The following is a 25056-nucleotide window of genomic DNA, read 5'->3' on the forward strand; positions in this document are numbered from 1 at the left end:
AGCATTTCACTACACCCACAATAATATCTGCTAAATATGTGTATGTGACCAATAACATATTATTTGATACCTTGTAGAGTTCATGCCTGACGAATTGAGGCTGTTCTGAGGGCAAAAGGGGGGGGGGGCCTTGCAACTCAATACTAAGGTGTTTCTAATGTTTGGTATACTCAGTGTATATAAAATACAGGACCATCACGTATTTGACTGCACTAGGCCTTTAATAGTGGATTTTTATAACTGTGGCAAACAAACATACAGATGTCCTTAGTACATCAAATACCCAGTCTCTCCTCCGTTCAGTTCCTTTGTAAGTATATAATTCTCCCTGAAACCTAGAAAGACTGGGGCTCCCATACATATACATAACAATAGCCCAGGTGTGAGAGGCTGTGTGGCCTGTTTCCCCTAGATGGTGGAAGTGCTGTGCTGGAGGAGGGGGAGGAGGTGCAGGACTACCGGGTGAAGTGTCTCAACAACCTGGCAGCGGCTCAGCTGAAACTGGAGCAGTACGATGATGCACTACACACCAGTCGGGATGTTTTGTCCCTGGACCCACAAAATGTCAAAGCCCTCTTCAGAACAGGAAAGGTGAGGGACACACTAACATCACATTACCTCACCTTCAATCCACTGTCATTAGTCTACAGTGCCTGGGTGCATGAATAATTCTGTTACATAACCCTATTCAGATATTTTAGATGAGTGTAAAGATCTACTGCAAATCAACATGTACAACTGAAACATGTACAGTATACTACTGAAGGATGATGTTGATTTAGCTGTTCAGAGATATTGCAATCTGTTTGCAGCTTCTGTCAGACAAGAGCGAATACGGGGAGGCCATGGAGATACTGAAGAAGGCTCTGAAACTGGAGCCGTCCACCAAGGTGAGATAGAAAGACTATCTCTAGGTTCTCACCACCTCCACCTCACCCTAGCCTGCTAGTGAAATCCAACCCCCCCACAAACAGATCAAGGATCCATGTCCACTACAGGTCCCTGAAATTATTTCCCAATCAAAAAGACAGCTGACACTAGGCAAGAGATGTGATGGAAATAAAATGATACAGTACAATACTCAACAAGTTCTTAAATCATGTCTGGAGTAGTGTGTGACTCACAGTTCACCCTTAGTTAACAGCGTTATTGGGCTATAGTATGTACTATAGCCCAATACTGCCAAAGTCAAAGTGATGCCAAAAAAAAAGCTGTTGGGCATCGGTTTGTGTTGTATTTTACAGCACTTAAAGTAGTGAACTTGAATTGGAAACTACATTCCCAGTTGTCACTCTACTTTGTCACACAGCATGTTTACTTGACAAAAGCTAAGAATCTGAGAATATGAAGACCCAGTCATGGAAAATTCCACCAAAATGTATAATGGGTGTGTGCTTCAAAAACAATTATGGTGGATTTAGCCTCTGTATTGGTTTAGACTAGAACATGTGGAATTAAATGTTTTTCCATTACCAGAAAAAACTGCAGACTGAAAACTCACCTCAGATTTTGCTCATGGGCACAATATCGTTTAGCAAAGAAAAGTCAACCAAAGGTACTAGAGCCCAGACACTTTGCAAAGATCATTGTGTAGTGTTAGTTCTATAGCCACAGTGAAGAAGACCTGTTCTGTCTTGCTCCTATTGCTGTCTGCAAAATTCTCTACTCAGCCACAAAGATTAGAGCTGTCTGGAAACACTGATGTCACACTAATAAAGCAAATCAACATTTTCATTAATTTAACACCTTTAAGTCTTCCATTAGGATTAAAGTTGCAATGAGGGCCTACAGTTAGTTAATAATATCATTATGCCCCCCCAAAAATAATGATATAATTCTGAGTGTTGTGTGTTTGTTTTTTGTTTTTAAACCATGCTCTGAATGTGCTTTTCTGTGGCCATCGCCCTATTTGGCTTGACCTGAAGTGTGCACTGGTGGTGGTGAGACACTGTTGTCTAGACAAAACTAAAATATCTGCTGCCTTGGTAATTACACCCTTGCCTTGATGGTGGATAAAACAATCTTTACCCCCAGAGACCTCATTTAGCTGAGTAGGTAAGGAATTGAAAAGCAGAAACATTCGGAATCCAAATGACATATAAAAGCCTTTTTGCACTATCGACACTGCCTACTACCAGAAATATTCCATTATTATCAATCAATCATCTTGATAAGAAAGAACAACAATCTTTTGTTTGACCAGAGTTTTGTCATCAAATCTCATCATTAATTTAAGTCCTATAAAAAAATCTAACCAGTACTGTAATTTCAGTATCACTAGAATGAACAATGACGATTAGGCTACCGAGACCCTACCAAATAAAAAGAAATGTGAAACTAAGTACACTACAAAACAACTGAGCCATTGCTATCGTTTCAGGAAATCCAACAAACATTTTCTATACCACACAGACAATTCTTTGGCTATCTGCAAGTAAGACATTTTAATGAATCTAAGATGGTGTTCCCCCCAGAACCCAATATGAACCCCAGTTGACAATCTCTTGTAGAAAGCTGAAAGACCTAAGCACTTTATGTCCTACTTTTATGCTGCTATACACACAAATGTTGCAAGTAGCTCAAGTACCCTGACTAAGGTATGAGAAACGGAGCTGGGAAAAGGCTCAGAACTCCAAAACTGTACAGAAGGCTATGCTCAAGGCAAGCAGACTGTTCACCTGCAACAAGGTGCAAGAGATGCAATATACGAATATGCAAAGGGTTCATAGGACTCCCATTATATGTAATAAAAATGAATGCAGAATTCTCTGATACCTGCTGTAAGTTTAGGCAGGAAAATGACACCCATGTCCACATGGGAAGATTTCTGGGAAAATGTATAAATGGAGCTGGATGGCATGTTCAGATGTCCTATAAGAATGGACTCATGGCTATTTGTACTGGGTGTCGTAGGAAACAGGTTCTCACTTACCTTACCTTAGCACAGCTCAATCTCCTTAACTCTTTATGGCCCGCAAATGCATTCTCCTTAACTGGATAAAAGACATGCCACCCACAATAAATCAGTGGTACTGTGAGATCTTTAAAGTGCTGCCACAGGAGAAAATGTGTGCTATATCTTTAGGAACAAGGAAGGAGACCCTATATATTATGTGACCCTTTTAACTATCTCTTCACCCTAATCTCGCAGATACCCTGAGAAGTGTTCATATAAAAAAGGCTGTGAGTCTACGGGTCTTCTGTTGATACAACTGAACTCTTTGATATACTACAGCCACACACACCAGTCAAATTAATAAAGGCATGTAATGAAAGCTGACTCCAGGTTGAATGAAAAGAAAGATTGTTAAGGGTAATGGAAGATTGTAAGAGAGCAGAGAACTGAAAGTGAATGTTTAAATCTTGTTTTTTTGCGTGTGTTTTTGTTTACTGTCACTGTTTTATGTTACCTTATATCTACATATATACAATTAGTTTGTGATGTTGACCTGAAACAAGGAAAATTAAATAATAAAAATATGTATTTAAAAAGACAACTTTGGTGAGGGCTTAACAAGAAACTGCCATATATTTGTTGTATAATATTGGTTGACAATGACATTTTATGCTAGAAAGATAAACAAAATGCGAGTGTCAAGAATGTCAACATTAGGGGATCTAATTCAAACTGATTAAGTCCAACTATGACTTGGACTGAGATTGTTGCATTTAATATGATCTATGCTACCATCTACTGGTCAACTCCTATACTGCAACCTCATTCTCAATGACAATCCACCTAGCATACTTCACTGCTAAAATACTCTATTGTATAAGATTGTCCTTTATGAGTACACACATGAAACATGTGAATTTAGTTTCACATTGAGGTTAAAGGAAGTGACTACAGTCTGTCTCTTTCCCTTCCCAGGCCATCCATGTTGAGCTGTCAAAGCTAGTGAAAAGGCAATCAGGAGGCAAAAACACCCAGAAGTGGCAAGCCAAACCTGCCCAGCTCCTTGGAGACAATATTGCCCCATTTCTGACTCCTAACAAGAAGCCACCTGTAAGCCACTGAGAACTTTCCCTGAGTGAAATGTTTCAGTTGAATTCAGTTCACAAGTAGGAAAAAAACATGACTGTTTTTTGACATTGCGTCACTTGGTGTTTCAGGGAATTTCATGGAAGTTCCTGCTTGGTGCTCTGGTGGTGGCCTTGGGCAGTTTAGTGACGTCAGTGGTTCTGACTGCAAGAAACTGACGTCTTCTGCAAAGGAACTGTCCAGCTCATGAATAGTAAACTGACTTGTGTCTGCTGTGAATAATAAATAAAACACTGCACTGAACTATGGATTAAACCTGTATCAACCATCACTGACATACTGTAGCAGCTCCAACATTTGCACTACAGATTGTGTTTATTTGAGTGTAACAGAGTAAACGAATGGCGCTTCTTCCGAAGAATGTATGCAATGTCTTTTTTTTTTCTTCTTTCTTTTTTTAACAAAACAGCTTTGTGATAGAATCCATTTTAGTACAAAACTCAGACTGGAATAGTCACATGGTCAATGTCTTGAATGAATGAGGGGGCTTCTGTAATAACAGGATATATGTGTCCCAATAAATTGTATCTATGTCAATGGAAAATCTAATACATGAAAGTGTACTGTCTGTTGATACAGAAACAACATCAGTTAAGCTGCATACTTTAATAGCTATATTCCAGTCATTGCAAAGCAATCACTATCCTGCTATTCAGTGAAGGGGATTTGTGGTCCCAAATCTGAGACTAAGGGGTTAATGATGAACATTCAAAATTGGCCATGCTGTCAATGATGCATGACTTGTGCAGCGCTCAAAACAACTGTTAACTCGGAACTACGAAAACTTGACTTCAGTGAGTTCAAGTCAACTGGACAAATCGGGAATAAATGAGTCAACCTCGGAATTGTAAATCTGGCCTCTTTCTAGAACTACAACCTGAAGATTAATGACGTCATCATGATTCAACCTTGTTTTTTTCCCCCGAGTTCCCATGAATCCAAAGAATGCCAGATTTTGATGACAACATTTGCCCACGAAGGACTGCAGCACCACCTTCCTGTTCAAGTGAGCACAGCACAACAAGGTGAGTCCAAAATGTCTTGTATGCAGCTGCATAAATTATGTAATATGCCAGGGAGATATGTATACTGTAGTTAAGAAAGTAATACTAAATGTATGTTGTGTAGTAAGATGTTAGTATCCCATGTGCCTCACCTGAAAGATTTGGTATATTTATCTCTTAATTTCATCTACTATTCAGACTTGGTGGTGCAAATGTAACCTATAACCTGTTTTAGAGAAATGTAATCATTGAATATTGTAAGAGCTTCATTGTCTGCTTAAATGCCCGCTTTATTTAACAAACGGTTCTGACTTGGTGTACAGGTAAGAACGGCCCATGTTCTGAATTCTGCCGCTGTACGTTTCAAAAGTGCTAAACAAATTGTTAGATTGACTACGTCCATCCTAACTCGCACATTAATGTCTTAATCGAAATTACAGATCTCCTCTTATCCGCTTGTCATCCCTTTATTGCATAGTTTGTACATCTCAATTGTCAATAGAAACCACATTTGTTTAAGCAAGTCAGCCATATCAGCTATGTTTTTTTTAAAGGCAGTAAATGAGGCTGAATGAACTGTTTCGCTGCCAGAGAAGGCTCAACTGATAGCAAGGTGTAGTGGTGGTAAGATGTTGGGACTGATGTTGGGACAGGTCTATGTAGGCCCTAACAGTTTGTGGGCACTGTTTGTCACTGTTATAGTGCAATTAATGTAATGTTTAGTGTTGTGGCGTTGCTGGCATGCATCCCACATTAGTTTTTTTGCCCCACCAAGATTTACATGGTAAAATCACCACTGCTCTCGACCGGTGTGCACCTACATTAGAAACTGTCATTCATGGGCTAGGTTGTAGCAACCTCATGATGGGTATAGGGAAAATTTGAGTATCATGTAGTAGCCTAAACCTATCACTGTTACATTGAACTGGGTGAATGTAATAAGAATGACAGTCATCCGATATGCTGTAATAGAAATAAGGTCATGCTCATTAAAATAAAATTGTCCTCACTCTTCTTAAACGGCACTGACCCCCACTGCTGTAGCTATAAATTCTACACTGAAAGCCAAGTGCACCTCGCAAAGTGGCCAATCAGAAACAAGGGTTTAGCAGCGCTGTGAACTGACCAATCAGCGACGTGGAGTAGCAGATTGATCCGAGAATAGTTTTCGTTTTCAATAACGCAATTCAGCTGCAAAAACTGGCTTTTGAGCTGCTCTTGCAGTGAGACAGTGTGTGGTGGTTGGAAGAGCAGGCTTGTTTGAAATGGAAAAGCGTTGCGGTAGCTTTTGATAAAGAATAACATCAAGACAAAGCAGCTCCTTTAATTAAAAGTGGGATGGGCTGTTGAGCGCCACACCCCGAGGGGTTTGTGCTGATTGTACAGAATTTGTGACAGATGGTTAAATGGCGTCCCTTGAGAAGGCAAGAACAAGATGCATGTCAGGAGAAGTCCAGTATTGTCATAAGCAGATGTATACGTACTCCAGGAGTGTGGTGCCAGGAATATAACCTCTCACTCAACATCAACAAAACAAAGGAGATGATTGTGGACTTCAGGAAACAGCAGAGGAAGCACCCCCTATCCACATTGAAGGGACCGCAGTGGAGAAGGTGGAAAGCTTCAAGTTCCTCGGAGTACACATCACTGACAAACTGAAATGGTCCACCCACACAGGAGGCTGAAGAAATGTGTCTTGGCACCTAAAACCCTCAAACTTTTACAGATCCTGTCAGGCTGTATCACCACCTGGTACTGCAACTGTACCGCTCACAACTGCAGGGCTCTCCAGACGCATCACCAGAAGCAAACTACCTGCCCTCCAGGACACCTACAGCACCCGATGTCACAGGAAGGCCAAAAAGACCATCAAGGACAACAACCACCCGAGCCACTGCCTGTTCACCTCGCTATCATCCAGAAGGCAAGGTCAGTACAGGTGCATCAAAGCTGGGACTGAGAGACTGAAAAACAGTTTCTATCGCAAGACCATCAGACTGTTATAGCCATCACTAGCACATTACAGGCTGCTGCCTATGTACATATACTTCAAATATCTGGCCACTTTAATAAATGTAACACTAGTGGCTTTAATAATGTTCACATATTTTCATTACCGGGGGCGGCAGGGTAGCCTAGTGGTTAGAGCATTGGACTAGTAACCGTAAGGTTGCAAGTTCAAATCCCCGAACTGACAAGGTACAAAATCTCTCGTTCTGCCCCTGAACAGGCAGTTAACCCACTGTTCCTAGGCAGTCATTGAAAATAAGAATTTGTTCTTAACTGACTTGCCTAGTAAAATAAAGGTAAAATAAAATTACTCATCTTATATGTACAGTGCCTTGCGAAAGTATTCAGCCCCCTTGACCTTTTGCCACATTTCAGGCTTCAAACATAAAGATATAAAACTGTATTTTTTGTGAAGAATCAACAAGTGGGACACTTGTTAGAGCGTTAAAACTAGTCCAACGCTCTAACCACTAGGCTACGCTGCCTAGTGGTTAGAGCGAGGTAGGACTAAATACATTTAAATAGTGGAGTAGGGTAGTGTTATTTTTTTGTGAGTGTAGTGTTAGATAGTAGGGTATTTGTTCATATTTTTTAAGCAAAGTATAAGGGAGTTGTACTCCAGTCTAGTAGGTGGCAGTAATGAAACATTCGATGCCAACCGCCGTTAAACCTCAAAGAAGTAGCTACTCTCGCGATGTCGCGTATCAACGCGTTCAATTGCCGTGACGAACATCAAATATTGTCGGTGCACAGCTGCCAGGCTTGGTTGATTGGCATCCTTCTCACCGTCAGCTACAAACAATAAACAAAATGACAAGTGAGTATATCCGATGATAATTATATTTTTTTAATGATTGTGTTACTTGGCTAACGTTGTCTGTTGGTAGTTTGGCTAGCTAGCTACGCATCTCACTTTCTTGGCCTGGCAAGCAAAGCCATCAGACAACGTGACTAAATAGCTATGTTTGACATTTAAGTCAAACGTTAGCTAGTCTAACATGGTTTTGAAGTTAGCATACTTTTCCCATTTATTACCTGATAACAAGGCTCTAATTTGAGGGTGGGTATGTGAAACGTTCCAACAGGAATCGGTACCAAAAACGATGTAAATAACAAGGTTGCCAACAAACGCATACGTTTTGTCATATGTGTCGAGTTGATTGCTATTCGGCAGCTAGTTAGGTGAATTGATAATGCTTTGTTGTATGCGTTGTTTGTTGGCAACCTTGTACTTTACGACGTTTTTGGAAACTTGTTGGAACGTTCCACAGATTTTACCCACCCCTGATGTGTAGGTAACAAGGTAACGTTAGCATGCTAGCTACACATACTGTAGCTAGTAGAATGTATATAAATATTTGGTCGTTTGCCTAGTAAGTTAAACCCTCAAGTGCCAAGCACAATAAAAATGTATTTATATTAACTATTAGGTTAGCTACCAAACCGTTAACGTACATAGTTGTAGGAGGCACTAGCTTGCCACTAAGAAATAAATGTACATGCTGTCCAGACTACGCACGCGCCTGTCCATGTTGATTTTGTACATGCACACCAGACACGATCTGGACATGCAGGTTTAAATATCAAAACTAACTCTGAACCACAGCTATATTAGTTTGGGGACAGGTCGAAACGCATGAAACATTCAGCTAGCTTGCTGTTGCATTGCGTTATTTTACCTGAAAAACACAAGGTCATTTTCCTGGATCTTTGGGTCACAATCATGTTCTCTACTCCTATATATAATCCAGATAAAATGGTTAAGTTTCTACAAACTGTATGAATGATTCATGTATTTCGACCTGTCACCAGAATATGTAAATTCGTTGGTTAAGAGTTGATATTTCAACCAGCATGTCCTGATTTGAATCTGGTGTGGATGGACAAAATAAGCATATGCCTGGCGTAGTGGGCATGTAATGCTTTGAGTTGCTGAGTAAACACCTTAGCCAAATACGTTTAAACTCAGTTTCACAATTCCTGACATTAAATCCTAGTAAAAATCCCTGTCTTAGGCCAGTTAGAATCACCACTATATTTTAAGAATGTGGAATGTCTGATTTATTTCAGCTTTTATTTCTTTCACCACATTCCCAGTGGGTCAGAAGTTTACATACTACCAAATACTAATTGAGTGTATTGCCTTCAAATTGTTTAACTTGGGTCAAACGTGTCAGGTAGCCTTCCACAAGCTTCCCACAAGAAGTTGGGTGAATTTCTGCCAGTTTCTCTTGACAGAGCTGGTGTAACTGAGTCGGGTTTGTAGGCCTCCTTGCTCGCACGCGCTTTTTCAGTTCTGCCCACACATTTTCTATAGGATTGAGGTCCGGGTTTTGATGGCCACTCCAATACCTCGAATTTGTCCTTAAGCCATTTTGCCACAACTTTGGAAGTATGCTTGGGGTCATTGTCCATTTGGAAGACCCATTTGCAACCAAGCTTTAACTTCCTGACTGTCTTGATGTTGCTTCAATTTATCAATTCTTTCCTCATGATGCCATCTATTTTGTCTAGTGTACCAGTCCCTCCTGCAGCAAAGCACCCCCACAACATGCTGCCACCCCCATGCTTCACGGTTGGGATGGTGTTCTTCAGCTTGCAAGCATCCCGTTTCCCCCCCAAATACAACAATGGTCATTATGGCCAAACAGTTATTTTTGTTCTATTGTCCTCATGTGCAGTTGCAAACTGTGGTCTGGCTTTTTTGTGCTGGTTTTGGAGCAGTGGCTTCCTTGCTGAGTGGCCTTTCAGGTTGTCGATTAGGACTCGTTTTACTGTGGATAGACAATTCTGTACCCATTTCCTCCAGCATCTTCACAAGGTCCTTTGCACTTTTCACACCAAAGTACGTTCATCTCTTGGAGACAGAACGTGTCTCCTTCCTGAGCGGTATGATGGCTGCATGGTGCCATGGTGTTTGTACAGATTAACGCGGTACCTTCAGGCATTTGGAAATTGCTCCCAAGGATGAACCAGACTTGTGGAGGTCAACAATTCTTGGCTGATTACTTTTAATTTTCCCATGTCAAGCGTAGCGGTACTGAGTTTGAAGGTAGCCCTTGAAATACATCCACCTCCAATTGACGCCTATCAAAGCTTCTAAAGCCATGATTGTTTTCTGGAATTTTCCAAGCTGTTTAAAAGGCACAGTCAACTTGGTGTCTAAATTTCTGACCCACTGGAATTGTGAGTGAAATCGTAGATTTCCGAACTGACTTTCCAAAACTATAGTTTAACAAGACATTTGGAGTGGTTGTAAAACGAGTTAAGGACTCCAACCAAGTGTATGTAAACTTAAACTGTAGCTAGCTGTGTACTCACTACTCAGCAACTTAAATTGACAGTACACTCAAATTGATTTTCTCAGGGGGAAATCAGCGTGACCTTGCTCGTGCTAAAAATGCCAAAAAGCAAGGGAATGACAAGGGAAAGAAGGCAGATGATGGCATGTCTGCAGCTGCGAGGAAGCTGAGGTAAGTCAGGCACTATAAAGTACATTAACTAGATTGGCTATTAGGATGTTTTCCTGGTATAGTAAGGAGTTGTCCACAGTTAAGACAAGCCTGAAGACCAGATGTTCAATTGTCGGGCTGAAGTTAACGTTTGCATCAGTAAAGTTCAACAGTCACAAGCAAGAATGCTGAATAAAATCACTACCGGTTGTCTGTGCGGATGGTCCTTCCACAGGTTGGAATGTGAGACTATATCCACAGGAAAGTATAATTACATCAACTTATCAAAGCGCTGGTAGTGCATTGATGTATCACCTGAAGCATGTGCACTAGACGCATGCATACTTGCACGTATTTACATGGTTCTGCACAGGCTTCAGGTGATAACACTTCTACTAGTACTTTAACTTTTCAATGTAGTATTTTTCGGTGGATATGTCATATCTGCAAAAGGACAAACTGCATGGACAACGAAGTAAAGTACATTAATCATTTTATTCAACATTGTCTTGTAGAGCTTGGACATTTTCCAAACATGACATTGACAGACTGATACCTTCGGTTCAGTCTGACCACTCATTTCTTTTGTCTTCCTTAGGGATGCAGAGATAATGCAACAGAAGCAGAAAAAAGCCAGTGACCCAAAGCCAAGTGATGAGAAAGCCAAATAGCAGCAGGATACAGAACCCAAACTACAATTCTCAAATATCAAGATGTTACCTATTGATTAGGTTTTTTTGTCCCATGCTCTGGGGTACAAAACCAGTTTAATTTGTGGTTGTACTGTTTGAGAAATTAATGGTTTTGAATGACTAATGCTTAAGCCTATTTCAAAAGTTAAATCAGTATTTACAATGTAAAGAAGAAATTCAGACTCCACAACAATCCTGTATTTTTGTATTCCCTCCTAGATTTTAAATAACGCAACTAGTGGTTTTGTTCTTTTTATATTAAGGATTGTCATATACAGTGCTGATGAAATAAATTAAATGATTTATTGTAACAAATTATAATTCACACCTGTACAGAAACTTTAATCAATAAAAATACAATTAGCAATCATTAAATAAAGCACCAATGTAAAATGTGATCATGATTGATTTCTGCATGTTTCTAACCACAGTAGTCTTTAGACGGAGCTAAAACTTAACTGCTTTTCAATGTCAATTCCTGAGAGATGTACAACAGTCCCCTTTATAATACATTCAGGATCGGACTATGTAGATTCAAATACGAATTAGACATACATTTAGCTAACTTTACAGTCACCTCTGTTATACATATTTAGCTACGCTGTGGTGCTAAAATAGAGCCCCTAGACTCCAGTCAGATGCATTTCCCTCTGGTGATGAATCTCCATGGTTATACTCTGCAGCAGTTAGCTTTCTTTGGACCACTTAAACTCAACTTCACCTGTGATTCTGATTGCCGTCTCAGTTGCACATTTTTCTTAACTTCTCTGTTGGGGGGGAGGAAAGTTCTTAGTTAAAGTTTAGGTATTCACGGTAGGGAAGGGGGTTTAAAATTCTTACCTTGCCAGGTGAAGTACTGCCTCCACTACATTAGTTCCAGCTTTGGCACTAGTTTCACAGAACAGGGCATTGTATGTCTGAAACATATGGTAATATTGTGATTAATATTTAGTTGATAGACCCATGAACATCTTATTTTGACTGGTAAAGAGAGGTTGTACTCTAGCCAGCCTTTCCCCGTCGACAGTGCTGACGCAGCTTCCCTCCGGTCCATCTTCCCGCAGGTCCACTTTGTTCCCAATCACACACATTGGGAGTGGCTCATCCCTAGATTCCTGGGATAACAAGGGCAGTTCGTTCTTTAAGTTGCTGATTTGGCTGAAAGCCGTGTTAAAGCCCAGAGTTGTCATGCCACGGCTTTCCGCCAAATACTGCTAATACCATTACGGCATCAAAATAAATTCTGTCTATAACACACCCGTTTAGTAAATATTTTGGAATCCCATTCCAAGTTATTTAAATCCCATGGACCATTAAATCCCTCAACTGTGACTGGTACCTGAATCTCTCCCATCCACTCTCTGACATTAAGGAAGCTGCTCTCAGAAGTGACATCATACAGCAGTAAGACTCCATGGGCTTTACGGAAGTAAGACCTGGCAATACTGCGGAACCTACAGGAACAGGGAAATCCCATTTTGCTATTGACATTACATGATCTTTTGGAATCTGTGCAGCACTTCAGATTAACAGCCACATCCACCAAGGACACATGGGACCACACCTTTAAGGCTTTTAGTATGTCAATGCAGAAGCCACAGCAAGAGGTATTTATTTTTTGCTTGGCAGCTCAACTAAATGGTATGACGATTTTAAGTCAGTCCAGCATTTGTTTAATTAGAACACCATAAGGACTGTAACCAAGGCTTTTCGAATGTAAATGTACACAAACATACCTCTCTTGTCCTGCAGTATCCCATATCTGGAGGTTAGTTTTTTCTCCATCCACCAACATCTTCTTGATTTGGAAATCAACTCCTAAGAACAACATTATGTAATGGTAAGGGCAACGCACTTTCTGCATTAATTATAACATTACAAAATTGTACTTACCCAAAGTCGTCTGAATGTCTCCCCTGAACTCATTGAGACTCAACCTCAATAGAAAGCTGGACTTCCCTGATCCTGCATCTCCCGCCAAAACTAACCGGTACATGGGAGCAGGGCCACCAGTGTCAACAATGTCTGCTTCGGTTGGCTGAGGACCAAGTAGCATCACATAGTTATGAAGAATAATACAGATATACAAGCAGCATATGCCAATTCCACATAAGTCTCCCAATACAAATGTCTTAAGGAATCTCAGCTCATTGCCTTACCTTTATGGGGAAAGCAGACAAGCGTCTCCGGATGGACGAAGCAATAACGAGAGCTTTTCTGGGAGATACAGACAGTGTTGCCCGACTTACTTCTGATTTCACGTCTGATATCTGGTGCAGAAATGGGTAAATTCATGTATTAGCATGTGACACATACTAATACAAATAGTTGCCCTTACCTCAATGTCTGAGGGCACATATGAATAACTCTGGTGTACGGTTTCTGTTGAGACGTCACTGTCAGACTCGCTGCCTAAGCTTTCAGCGTCCATAGGCAGGGACACACCACTGTCCAGGTATCTATCAGTCCAGCTGGCTACATGGGAGTAGGTCCTTTTACTGGAGTCCACAGTTGTGTTCTCTCCCCCTGAACTGGACCAAAAATAATGAACAAATAAACATGAGTTAAGTGGTCAATTCACATCAATCAATAGGTCCAGATTTCTAGGATAACAATATAGTATGTGTACTTTATAAGTGTGCTTTGTCGAACTGGCTTCATTCTTCGAGCTGCGATTTCATTGTCGGGGGATAGCTGTGGGGAGATTTGTAACACTTTTGTAAACAAAGAGAAACTAAAGCAGTGTGTTATCAATGCTATATAAAATAAAAAATATAAGGGGAAATGTGAGTCTACCTTCAGTGAAAACAACCAAGACTTACCCTCTTACTTGATGCCACATCATTGATTAATGCAGAGTGCAAGTCATCATTGCTGTCATACAGCTTTTTGTTCATGACCCTAATAGGAAGGAGTCAATGTGGAGAACACGTCATATGCTTTACTAATCTTTTAGCCTGTCACCTTTCATTAACAATGAGCATAAGATGTGCACTGCACGGATGTTCATGCATGACTCAAAGCCATGCTTGACTTCAATACAGCAAAAACAATTGTCATGAAAGGGCATACTAACCAACATATCGGATCAGACAGACTTACTGGAGTATTTCAATGTGACTGGAGTAGGACTGGTATTCTATAACCATCTTTTTCAGGTCATCACTTTCTCTGTGAAAACAAATTGACAAATGCAACATTTGTGCCCTGTAATCAACAGAGTTGGACTTGATCCATTTGACCTGAGAATGAAGTCTGATCTCACCTCTCATGTTGAAGTTTCTGGTCTGCATAAATGTTCTTCAGCTTGTCCATCTCTACCTGCAGAATGGAGATGTTTGTCTGAGCTTTGACGAGCGAAGTCCGTAACTGCTCATTTTCCTGAGGAGAGCATGGAGAACATTACTGGAAAGTGTACAAGAAATAATGTCAATGGAACTCAAGATAGTTGTCCATCTTGAATTGATCCAACGTACCAGAGTCAGTTCACATATTTCGTGGTGTAGTTTGTCAACATCCTGCCTGGAATTGTTGAGTTCAGATTCATCTTGGCACTAAAATGAAAATGTTTCCATTTATTTCACATGAATCATAAATGTGATTATGCATCACCTGAAATCACATTCACACTTAAGACTACCTGAAACGAGGTAAATAGAGAAGTGTATAAGGATAAGACTGGAAAATATAAAACAGTTTCAAAAGGAATGACACCTACCTTCAACAACCTGTCCACAGCAGTATGTAGATCTGACACTTCATTATCATGCCTTCTCTGGAGTGCATCCATGACTCCCTCCATTTTCTTACGCTCCTACAGACATGAAACCCAAGGAGAGAACTTTACTCATTGGCCCTGGACAAAAAAAGGGGCTTTCATAAAACTATATAGGAGGGGCTTTTGTAAGAGTTTGAGCTTGCTGTTCTCTCTCTACCACATGAGGATAAACACCTGTGCAGAGGCAAAGAGGAATGGTGCAGAAAGGAGTGTCCCTGGCCTCGCTCTTGAAATAAACTGTTTAAATCTTTATTTCCAACAACTTTCCAGAAACTATTGAGACCTTGACTTTTTCCAGATGTTGTTGTGTTACAGCCTTAATCTAAAATGGATGAATGTCCCCCCCCCCCTTCAATCTACACACAACACCCCATAGTGACAAAGCAACAATTTGAGGAGTAAAACAGTGAGTTGTGACGTTCTCTTTTTATGTATGCATCGTAGGCAGGCCAACAATTTTAGCCATGCAGGTCCCATTTTGGCCGTGCGTAAATCCCCCTCCATGATGGAGGCTACGTGTCCATGCCCATCATGAAACCAGCGATGAGAACCTTGGTGAATACCGTTGAACCTCGTAAGTGACGTGTAAAAATGGCTTGTTTTTACGTTTCATATGTTCAAAACACAAGCCCTCCCTTAGGCCTACTATAATGAAGGCTGGTTCAACAGCCATGCCTGTCTTAATTATAGTTATGAAAATGTAATTCTATTACAAACAATATTATTTAAATGTACCCTCCTGGTTCTATGGTTAAAATGTGGAGTGCATGCTAAGCAACTTCTGGAGATGTGTGAATGCGATCTGATCTGTAATATGGTTGTTCATAAAACAGGTCTAGGTGGGAGCAGTATAACACTTATTGGACATTCTCCCTTTCACTTTAGTGCAATTGGAAAGTATTCATACCCATTTACTTTTACATAGTTACATTACAGCATTATTCTAAAAGCGATTAAAATCGCTTTCCCATCAAGCTACACAATGCCCCATAATGACAAAGCAAAAACAGATGTAGGTATTTTTGCAACTTGATTAAAAAGACCCTTCAGTCAGTGCTTTGTTGAAGCACCTTTGACATCCTAGGATACTTTTTTGGGTATGATGCTACAAGTATGGCACACCTGTATTTGGGGAGTTTCACCCATTCTTCTCTGCAGATAGTCTCAAGCTGTCAGGTTGGATGGAGAGTGTCGCTGCACAACTATTTTAGGTCTCTCCAGAGATGTTCGATTGGGTTCAAGTCCGGGCTCTGGCTGGGCCACTCAAGGACATTCAGACACTTGTCCCAAAGCCACTACTGTTGTGTCTTGGCTGTGTGCTTAGAGTCACTGTCCTGTTGAAGGTGAACCCCTAGTTTGAAGTTATCCTTCATGCTCCATTCATTTTCCCTCTCGATCCTGACGATACTCCCAGTTCCTGCCGCTGAAAATAACATCCCCACAGCATGATGGATGGTACCAGGTTTCCTCCAAAGAGTTCAATCTTGGCTTCAAGAATCATGTCTTCATGGTCGTAGAGTCCTTTAGTTAACTTTTGGCAAACTCCAAGAAGGCTGTCATGTGCCTTTTACTGAAGAGTGGCTTCCATCTGGCCACTACCATAAAGGCCCGATTGGTGGAGTGCTGCAGAGATGGTTGTCCTTCTGGAAGGTTCTCCCATCTCCACAGAGGAACTCTAGAGCTCTGTCAGAGTGACCATCAGTCACCTCCCTGACCAAGGCCCTTCTCCCCAGATTGCTCAGTTTGGCCTGGCGGCCAGCTCTAGGAAAAGTGTTGGTGATTCCAAACTTCCATTTAAGAATGATGGCCACTGTGTTCTTGGGGACCTTCCAATGTTGCAGAAATGTGTTGGTACCCTTCCCCAAATCACACACAATCCTGTCTCGGAGCTCCACGGACAATTCCGTCGACCTCATGGCTTGGTTTTTGCTCAGATATGCACCGTCAACTGTGGGACCTTAGAGTTGTGTGCCTTTCCAAATCATGTCCAATCAAGTTGTAGAAACATCTCAAGGATGATCAATGAAAACAGGATGCACCTGAGCTCAATTTCGAGTCTCATAGTAAAGAGTCTGATTATGTAAATCAAAGTATCCGTTTTAATTTCATACATTTGCTCAAATTTCAAAAACCTGTTTGTGCTTTGTCATTATGGGATATTGTGTGTAAATTGAGGAAAATGTTTTATTTAATCAATTTTATAAATGAGGCTGCAGCATAAAATGTGAAAATAGTCATGGGGTCTGAATACCTTCCAAATGCACTGTATATACACAAAATGGACACCACTTCAAATTAATGGATTCGGCTATTTCAGCCACAACCTTTGCCAACAGGTGTATAAAAATCGAGCACACAGCCATGCAATCTCCATAGACACACACATTGGCAGGAGAATGGTTTATTGAAGAGCTCAGTGACTTTCATTGTGGCACAGTCATAGGATGCTACCTTTCCAACAAGTCAGTTCATCAAATTTTGCCCTGCTAGAGCTACCCCGGTCAATTGTAAGCGCTGTTATTGTGAAGTGGAAACGTCTAGGAGCAACAACGGCTCAGCCGCAAAGTGGTAAGCCACACAAGCTCACAGAATGGGACCACAGTGCATAGCACGTGAAAAATAGTCTGTCCTCAGTTGCAACACTCACTACAGAGTTCCAAACTACCTCTGGAAGCAAAGTCAGCACATTAACTGTTTGCCGGGAGCGTCATGAAATGGGTTTCCATGGCCGATCAGACGCACACGAGCCTAAGATCGCCATGCGCAATGCCAAGCATCGGCTGGATTGGTGTAAAGCTCGCCGCCATTGGACTGAAGCAATGGAAAAGCGTTCTTTAGAGTGATGACTCACTTCACCATCTGGCAGTCCAACGGAGTAATATGGGTTCAATGAATGCCAGGAGAACGCTACCTGCCCCAATGCAGTTCCAACTAAAGTTTGGTGGAAGAATAATGGTTTGGAGCCGTTTTTCATGGTTTTGGTAGGCACCTTAGTTCCAGTGAAGGGAAATCTTAACGTTATGACATTCTAGATGATTCTGTGCTTCCAACTTTGTGGCAACAGATTGGGGAAGGCCCTTTCCCGTTTCAGCATGACAATGCCCCTGTGCACAAAGTGAGGTCCATACAGAAATGATTTGTTGAGATCGGAGTGGAAGAACTTGACTGGCCTACACAGAGCCCTGACCTCAACCCCGTCGAACACCCTTGGGATGAATTGTAACACCGACTGCGAGCCAGGTCTTATCACCCAACATCAGTGCCTCACTAATGTTCTTGTGGATGAATGGAAGCAACTCCCCGCAGCAATGTTCCAACGTCTGGTGTTAAGTCTTAGAAGGGCTGAGGCTGTTATAGCAGCTAAGGGGGGGAACAAACTCCAAATTAATGCCCATGACTTTGGAATGAGATGTTTGACCAGCACGTGTCCACAAACTTGGTCATGTAGTGTACCACATGCCCCATTATAATCTGGGTTGTTTGAGCCCTGAATTCTGATGGTATGGTATATCAGACCGTATACCACAGGTATGACAAAACATTTAGTTTTACTGCTCTAATTGCATTGGTAACCAGTTTATAGTCGCAATACGGTTCCTTGGGGGGGTTGTGGTATATGGTCAATATGGCAAAGGGCTGTGTCCTAGTACTCCACGTTGCATCGTGCAGAAGAACAGCCCTTAACCATGGTATATTGGCCATTTACCACACCTCAGGCCTTATTGCTTAAATAAACCCTATTTAATTCTCATTCTTTATACATTTGAAGGTATGTTTTCAATGCATTCTTAATGACTCCGCTCAAGTTATTTGCTTGCCATGTTTGCTTTAACAGTTTTACAGAGTGAATTAGCACTGTACTACACTGACAACTCAGTCCTCAGAATGTCACCTACCTCTTCTCTCACCCTGTCCACTACACGGGAAAGCTGCTGCTGCATGTCCTCCTCCAGCTCTGCCAACTGACTGGTGTTGAGCTCCTCTGTTCTGTCGGCACACAGAGATGCATACCATTGACATGTCTGCCCTGGATGCCATCAATTGCAATACAACCACCCAGTCAGAAAATCTGGTTTGCAAGGCTTCAAAAAACAGCAACACGGAACATAGAAGTAGACCTTTTGGTTTCAACCACATCTGGTCCATTTGTATCAATTGCCCATGTGTTTTCATCTAGTAGTCTACTATGAGTGGGCAGGACTCACTACTCAGTTAAATGTGTCCTGTCATAATCAGGTGACAACACTTGGTCCAGCCAGTCATGAGTCAGCACATATCAAAACTGCAGGCTAAGGTTAAATCTAGACTTGGTGTCTTCTATTGTAAATCACTCCTCTTTCACCTCAGCTGCCAAACTAACCCCGATTCTGCTGACCATCCTACCCATGCTAGACTAAGGAGACGTAGTTTATAGATCGGCAGGTAAGGGTGCTCTCAAGCGGCTAGATCTTTACCATTCAGCCATCAGATTTGCCACCATTAGTGGACTCCCGAGTGGTGCAGCAGTCTAAGACACTGCATCTCAGTGCTAGAGGCAAAACTACAGACCCTGGTTCGATTCCAGGCTATCACAACCGGCCATGATTGGAAGTCCCATAGGGTGGAGCACAATTGGCCCAGCGTCGTCCGGGTCAGACCGTCAATTCTTCATTTAACGAAGCAAGTCAGTTAAGAACAAATTCTTATTTAAGTTTGTTTTACTCACTGCTTTAGCACACTCTGCTAACCCTGATGTCCTTGCAGTGTCTGAATCCTGGCTCAGGAAGGCCACCAAAAATTTGGAGATTTCCATACCAAACTATAAAATTTTCCGTCAAGAATGAACTGCCAAAGGGGGAGGAGTTGCAGTCTACTGCAGAGATAGCCTGCAAAGTAATGTCATACTTTCCAGGTCCATACCCAAACAGTTCAAACTACTAATTTTAAAAACGACTCTCTCCAGAAATAAGTCTCTCACTGTTGCCGCCTGCTACCGACCCCCCTCAGCTCCCAGCTGTGCCCTGGACACCATCTGTGAATTGATCGCCCCCCCATCTAGCTTCAGAGTTTGTTCTGTTAGGGGACCTAAACTGGGATATGCTTAACACCCCTGCAGTCCTACAAACTAAGCTAGATGCCCTCAATCTCACACAAATCATCAAGGAACCCACCAGGTATAACCCTAAATCTGTAAACAAGGGCACCCTCATAGACGTCATCCTGACCAACTGGCCCTCCAAATACACCTCCGCTGTCTTCAACCAGGATCTCAGCGATCACTGCCTCATTGCCTGTATCCGCTGCGGATCCGAAGTCAAACGACCACCCCTCACTGTCAAACGCTCCCTAAAACACTCCTATGAGCAGGCCTTTCTAATCGACCTGGCCCGGGTATCCTGGAAGGATATTGACCTCATCCCATCAGTTGAGGATGCCTGGTCATTCTTTAAAAGTAACCTCCTCACCATTTTAGATAAGCACGCTCCGTCCAAAAAAATGCAGAACTAAGAACAGATATAGCCCTTGGTTCACACCAGACCCGACTGCCCTCGACCAGCACAAAAACATCCTGTGGCGGACTGCAATAGCATCGAATAGTCCCCGCGATATGCAACTGTTCAGGGAAGTCAGGAACCAATACACACAGTCAGTCAGGAAAGCAAAGGCCAGCTTCTTCAGGCAGAAATTACCTCCAAAAAGTTCTGGGACACTAAAGTACATGGAGAACAAGAGCACCTCCTCCCAGCTGCCCACTGCACTTAGGCTAGGTAACACGGTCGCCACCGATAAATCCTTGATTATTGAAAACTTCAACAAGCATTTCTCAACGGCTGGCCATGCCTTCCTCCTGGCTACTCCAACCTTGGCCAACAGCTCCGCCCCTCAAATCGGAGGGCATGCTGTCCGATCCTCTGGCAGTCTATGGGGGTGCCACGGGGTTCAATTCTCGGGCCGACTCTTTTCTCTGTATATATCAATGATGTTGCTCTTGCTGCGGGCGATTCCCTGATCCACCTCTACGCAGACAACACCATTCTGTATACTTTCAGCCCGTCCTTGGACACTGTGCCATCTAACATCCAAACGAGCTTCAATTCCATACAACACTCCTTCCGTGGCCTCCAACTGCTCTAAAACGCTAGTAAAAACCAAATGCATGCTTTTCAACCATTCGCTGCCTGCACCCGCACGCTCGACTAGCATCACCACCCTGGATGGTTCCGACCTAGAATATGTGGATGGACATCTATAAGTACCTAGGTGTCTGGCAAGACTGTAAACACTCCTTCCAGACTCATATCAAACATCTCCAATCTAAAATCAAATCGAGAGTGGGCTTTCTATTCCGCAACAAAACCTCCTTCACTCAAGCCGCCAAACTTACCCTAGTAAAACTGACTATCCTACCGATCCTCGACTTCGGCGATGTCATTTACAAAATAGCTTCCAATACTCTACTCAGCAAACTGGATGCAGTTTATCACAGTGCCATCCGTTTGGTTACTAAAGAACCGTATACCACCCACCACTGCGACCTGTATGCTCTAGTCGTCTGGCCCTCTACATATTCGTCGCCAGACCCACTGGCTCCAGGTAATCTACAAGTCCATGCTAGGTAAAGCTCAGCCTTATCTCAGTTCACTGGTCACGATGGCAACACCCACCCATAGCACACGCTCCAGCAGGTGTATCTCACTGATCATCCTTAAAGCAAACACCTCATTTGGCCACCTTTCGTTCCAGTTCTCTGCTGCCTGTGACTGGAACGACCTGCAAAAAATAGCTGAAGCTGGAGACTTTTATCTCCCTCACCAACTTCAAACATCAGCTATCTGAGCAGCTAACCGATCGCTGCAGCTGTACATAGTCTATTGGTAAATAGCCCACCCAATTTTACCTACCTCATCCCCATACTGTTTATATTTATTTACTTTTCTGCTCTTTTGCACACCAATATCTCTACCTGTACATGACCATCTGATCATTTATCACTCCAGTGTTAATCTGCAAAATTTTTATTATTCACCTACCTCATGCCTTTTGCACACAATGTATATGGACTTTTTTCTACTGTGTTATTGACTTGTTTATTGTTTACTCCATGTGTAACTGTGTTGTCTGTTCACACTGCTATGCTTTATCTTGGCCAGGTCACAGTTGCAAATGAGAACTTGTTCTCAACTAGCCTACCTGGTTAAATAAAGGTGAAATTTTAAAAAATGTACAACGACGGCCTAGGAACAGTGGGTTAACTGCCTTATTCAGGGGCAGAGCAGAGTTTTACCTTGTTAGCTTGAGGAGTCGATCCAGCAACCTTTCGGTTACTGGCCCAACGCTCTAACCACTAGGCTACCTGCTGCCTTAACCAACTTGCTTAGTTAAATAAAATAGAACACATCACTGCACTCCATACTCCTATGTAAACTGGTCATCTGTCTACCTGTCACAAGACCCACTGGTTGATGCTTATTTATAAAACCCTCTTAGGCCTCTTATGAAGGGACAACTCAGTTTACAAGGAGATAACGGAGATCAGGCAGAGCAACTTATTTAAGACGTCCTACCCACTTGAGAAATGGCAACTGGGGTGAAATGTAGTCTCTGGACCGCAAAACCAACTTCACCCCCCCATCTATGGTTAGAATTCAGTAGTTGGAAACATGCAATTGTGTGATGATGATCAGCTTACTGTGGGATGCATAGGTTACTTGCACAATCAATACTCACATTTGTAAAAGTAAACTGATTAAGAGCATAGCCATGCTCTTGATTGGATCATTGTTGCATGATATCCCACAACATGAACATTAGATATGTGTATCCAGTAACAGACAGATAAATGATCGAATTAACTGAAAAAGGTCCATTCCTTAGGAACCTAATGCGAGTGAGAAGATAACATATTCAGGTAACACATTTGGTAGATTATTTCTTCCACCCCTTGTGGAATCTGACAGGTTATGCTGCTATGACTGAATCTCTACCTTCTGAAACTGGTTTCCACCTGCTCACTCTCAAGTCTGCGTTCCTTGCTCTCACTGACAAGAGCATCAACAAGTCCCTCATAATGTTGCAACAAGAGAGGTTCTGAGGTGGAGTAAATGGCTCGGTACAACTCAGCCAATTGATCACACAGTCTGAAATAGAAGAAATAGACGATGGACAGTCATTTCTAAATTGTACATATTTCGAAAAATCTGGGGGATGAACTAATATCTATATATTGCATGCAGTCTACTAGAGCAGGTCCAAATTTGTCAAACTATTCATACCAACAAACAGAAATACTTACCTTCCCGAGAGGAGACCTGTTGCATCTTCAAGCCTGCTCTGGAACTCGTCCCAAGGACTCCCTTGACTTTGAGAAGCCCCAAAAGATGCGAAATCCAACGTTGCTGAAACCTCTTGAAACCAAGAGGAGAACTTGCTGTAATTGATACATCCATCTGCACTAGTACCGAATTTGTTGAATAAAGTTTTGATTTCGTCGTCAGGCACATTGAGTTCTCGACAAACAACCGTAAAGTCTTCGTACTCAATCACACCAGACCTGTTAATGTCACACGCTGAAAACAGTCTCTCGAGGCTGGGTCTGTCCATGGCTCCGTATTTCGAGTTTAAAAGTTACAAGGGAAATAATACCTTGTGTAAAATAAGATCGATCGACTAGCAACAGCCTGGACCACTTGATCCCCACCTTATCTAGCACCAGCGGTCAAAATCTTCGCCAAGACACGAACCAGAGTTGAGAATTGGAGGTGGTAACACTTTCCCCACGCTAATTATGAACTCTATTCACTGCCATACAATCAAAAGGCCACTGATTGGCTCAGCTGGCCCGAAATGGCCGACACTGCACATGCGTACCACACTTGTGTTACGTTCATGACCAAGTGGGAAGTTACCATATACGACTGGGGAAATTACATGTAAACGCTCTCCGACCTGGTAATTACTAGTAGGAAACTCGTCTAGGAAGAAATGTAACATTTTATACAACGGGTGGGTCTAATCCTGAATGACGATTGGTTAAAACCGCATTCCAGCTGGTGTCTATTCCACAAGTTACCACCAACTAAATCTATGACATTAAAATGCCTATTTACTCTGTTCCATCTGACTGCACAATCCACTGTCTCATCTGCCCAGCCAGGCAATTTATAAACTTGATCTCCTCTATCAAAAGCATCTAGACATTATCTCACATTTCTTTTTAGACTAACATTTCGTTTTCAACTGCGGAGATTTATATAAACGTTGTTGTCTGTCTCTCTGACATTTGCAACATTGTTTCAATATTCAAATTCGATCTCCAGCTGCATCACAGTAATGTGCGTGTCAGGATGAGACAGGCAGGCAGGGTTTCTCAGCCAGTCAAAATCATGAATCAGTTGGCATAATTTTTATGGATATTTACAAAGAAATGTACATTTAAAAAAGGTTTTAAAAAAAACGACAGATAGTTTGCAGTCTTTCCAGCTTCAGTTTGAAGTGGTTGTGTTAGCTGTGATGTTTGCTAGCTCCTCTGAACAACAGTGTCCTGACAAGTGAGAACATTTTCTAAGCCAGGCGAAATCGCGCACCATTAGCTCAAATCATTCAAATCCACATAGAAAATATTTACACAAGAAGCAATCTAATATCACAGTCAAAACTCTCCGTCGTTTAGTTAAGTTCACCATTCTGCGATTCTCACTGTTAATAAACATCATGCGTTTCAACACAACAGCTCTTTATGGCATCATTTGATCTGATCAGTCAACGCCAATTTTTTTTCCTAAAGTAAAATATGGATGTATCCAAATAAATATCAAAAGAAAACAGCTTAAACAAATGTAAATGTAGCTACTTTGCTGTTATTCAGGCTTTGGTAGGCTTGATTACCAAGATAGCCGCAGTTGGCTAGCCTAGCAAAATAAGGTATAACGGCCAGCCAGTGTGGCAATTGAACATTTAAATGAACAGTCATCCATCATACAGAACAAAAAGACTGAGGACTGATTTGATCTCTGGACTGTATCCTAGGTTTAACAGCAGAAACACCCCCTGACAAGGTAAACATCTGATGGAACAGTACTGGAGCTGTCACTGTAAATAA

The 25056-nt window shown here is 41.9% G+C and overlaps 2 protein-coding genes and 1 pseudogene across 4 annotated transcripts in view; 2 read left to right on the forward strand and 1 right to left on the reverse strand.

Moving 5' to 3' along the window:
• LOC124005219 (peptidyl-prolyl cis-trans isomerase FKBP8-like) overlaps window positions 1–4973 on the forward strand; it is a 56870-nt gene extending 51897 nt beyond the window's left edge. The window contains exons 5-8 of the mRNA XM_046314298.1: window positions 413–591; window positions 813–890; window positions 3872–4006; window positions 4114–4973. Coding sequence (XP_046170254.1) covers window positions 413–591; window positions 813–890; window positions 3872–4006; window positions 4114–4200 — 479 coding nt within the window. The 3' untranslated portion in view covers window positions 4201–4973. The remainder of the gene's footprint in view (window positions 1–412; window positions 592–812; window positions 891–3871; window positions 4007–4113) is intronic.
• Window positions 4974–7735: 2762 nt separating this feature from the next.
• LOC124036360 lies at window positions 7736–11598 on the forward strand (annotated as a pseudogene). The gene is made up of 3 exons (XR_006838906.1): window positions 7736–7873; window positions 10424–10529; window positions 11107–11598. The product of XR_006838906.1 is annotated as a small EDRK-rich factor 2-like (transcript).
• On the reverse strand, window positions 11482–23777 carry LOC124036355 (ras and EF-hand domain-containing protein-like). Of its 2 annotated transcripts, none has more exons than XM_046350844.1 (17): window positions 23251–23777; window positions 22943–23095; window positions 18875–18965; window positions 14919–15014; window positions 14677–14754; window positions 14466–14581; window positions 14303–14371; window positions 14023–14101; window positions 13830–13894; window positions 13578–13731; window positions 13360–13470; window positions 13094–13238; window positions 12937–13018; window positions 12540–12654; window positions 12202–12315; window positions 12041–12117; window positions 11482–11967 (listed from the first exon to the last, which is right to left on the reverse strand). In XM_046350844.1, the coding sequence occupies exons 1-17, from the start codon at window positions 23556–23558 to the stop codon at window positions 11871–11873; spliced, it is 1950 nt and encodes a 649-aa protein (XP_046206800.1). In that variant the 5' UTR covers window positions 23559–23777; the 3' UTR covers window positions 11482–11870. The 2 variants fall into 2 exon arrangements, with proteins under 2 accessions (XP_046206800.1, XP_046206789.1); XM_046350833.1 differs by having other exon boundaries at window positions 13539–13731.
• Between the last annotated feature and the right edge of the window lie 1279 nt (window positions 23778–25056).

This window comes from Oncorhynchus gorbuscha, linkage group LG01, assembly GCF_021184085.1.
Source record: "Oncorhynchus gorbuscha isolate QuinsamMale2020 ecotype Even-year linkage group LG01, OgorEven_v1.0, whole genome shotgun sequence".
NCBI lineage: Eukaryota > Metazoa > Chordata > Actinopteri > Salmoniformes > Salmonidae > Oncorhynchus > Oncorhynchus gorbuscha.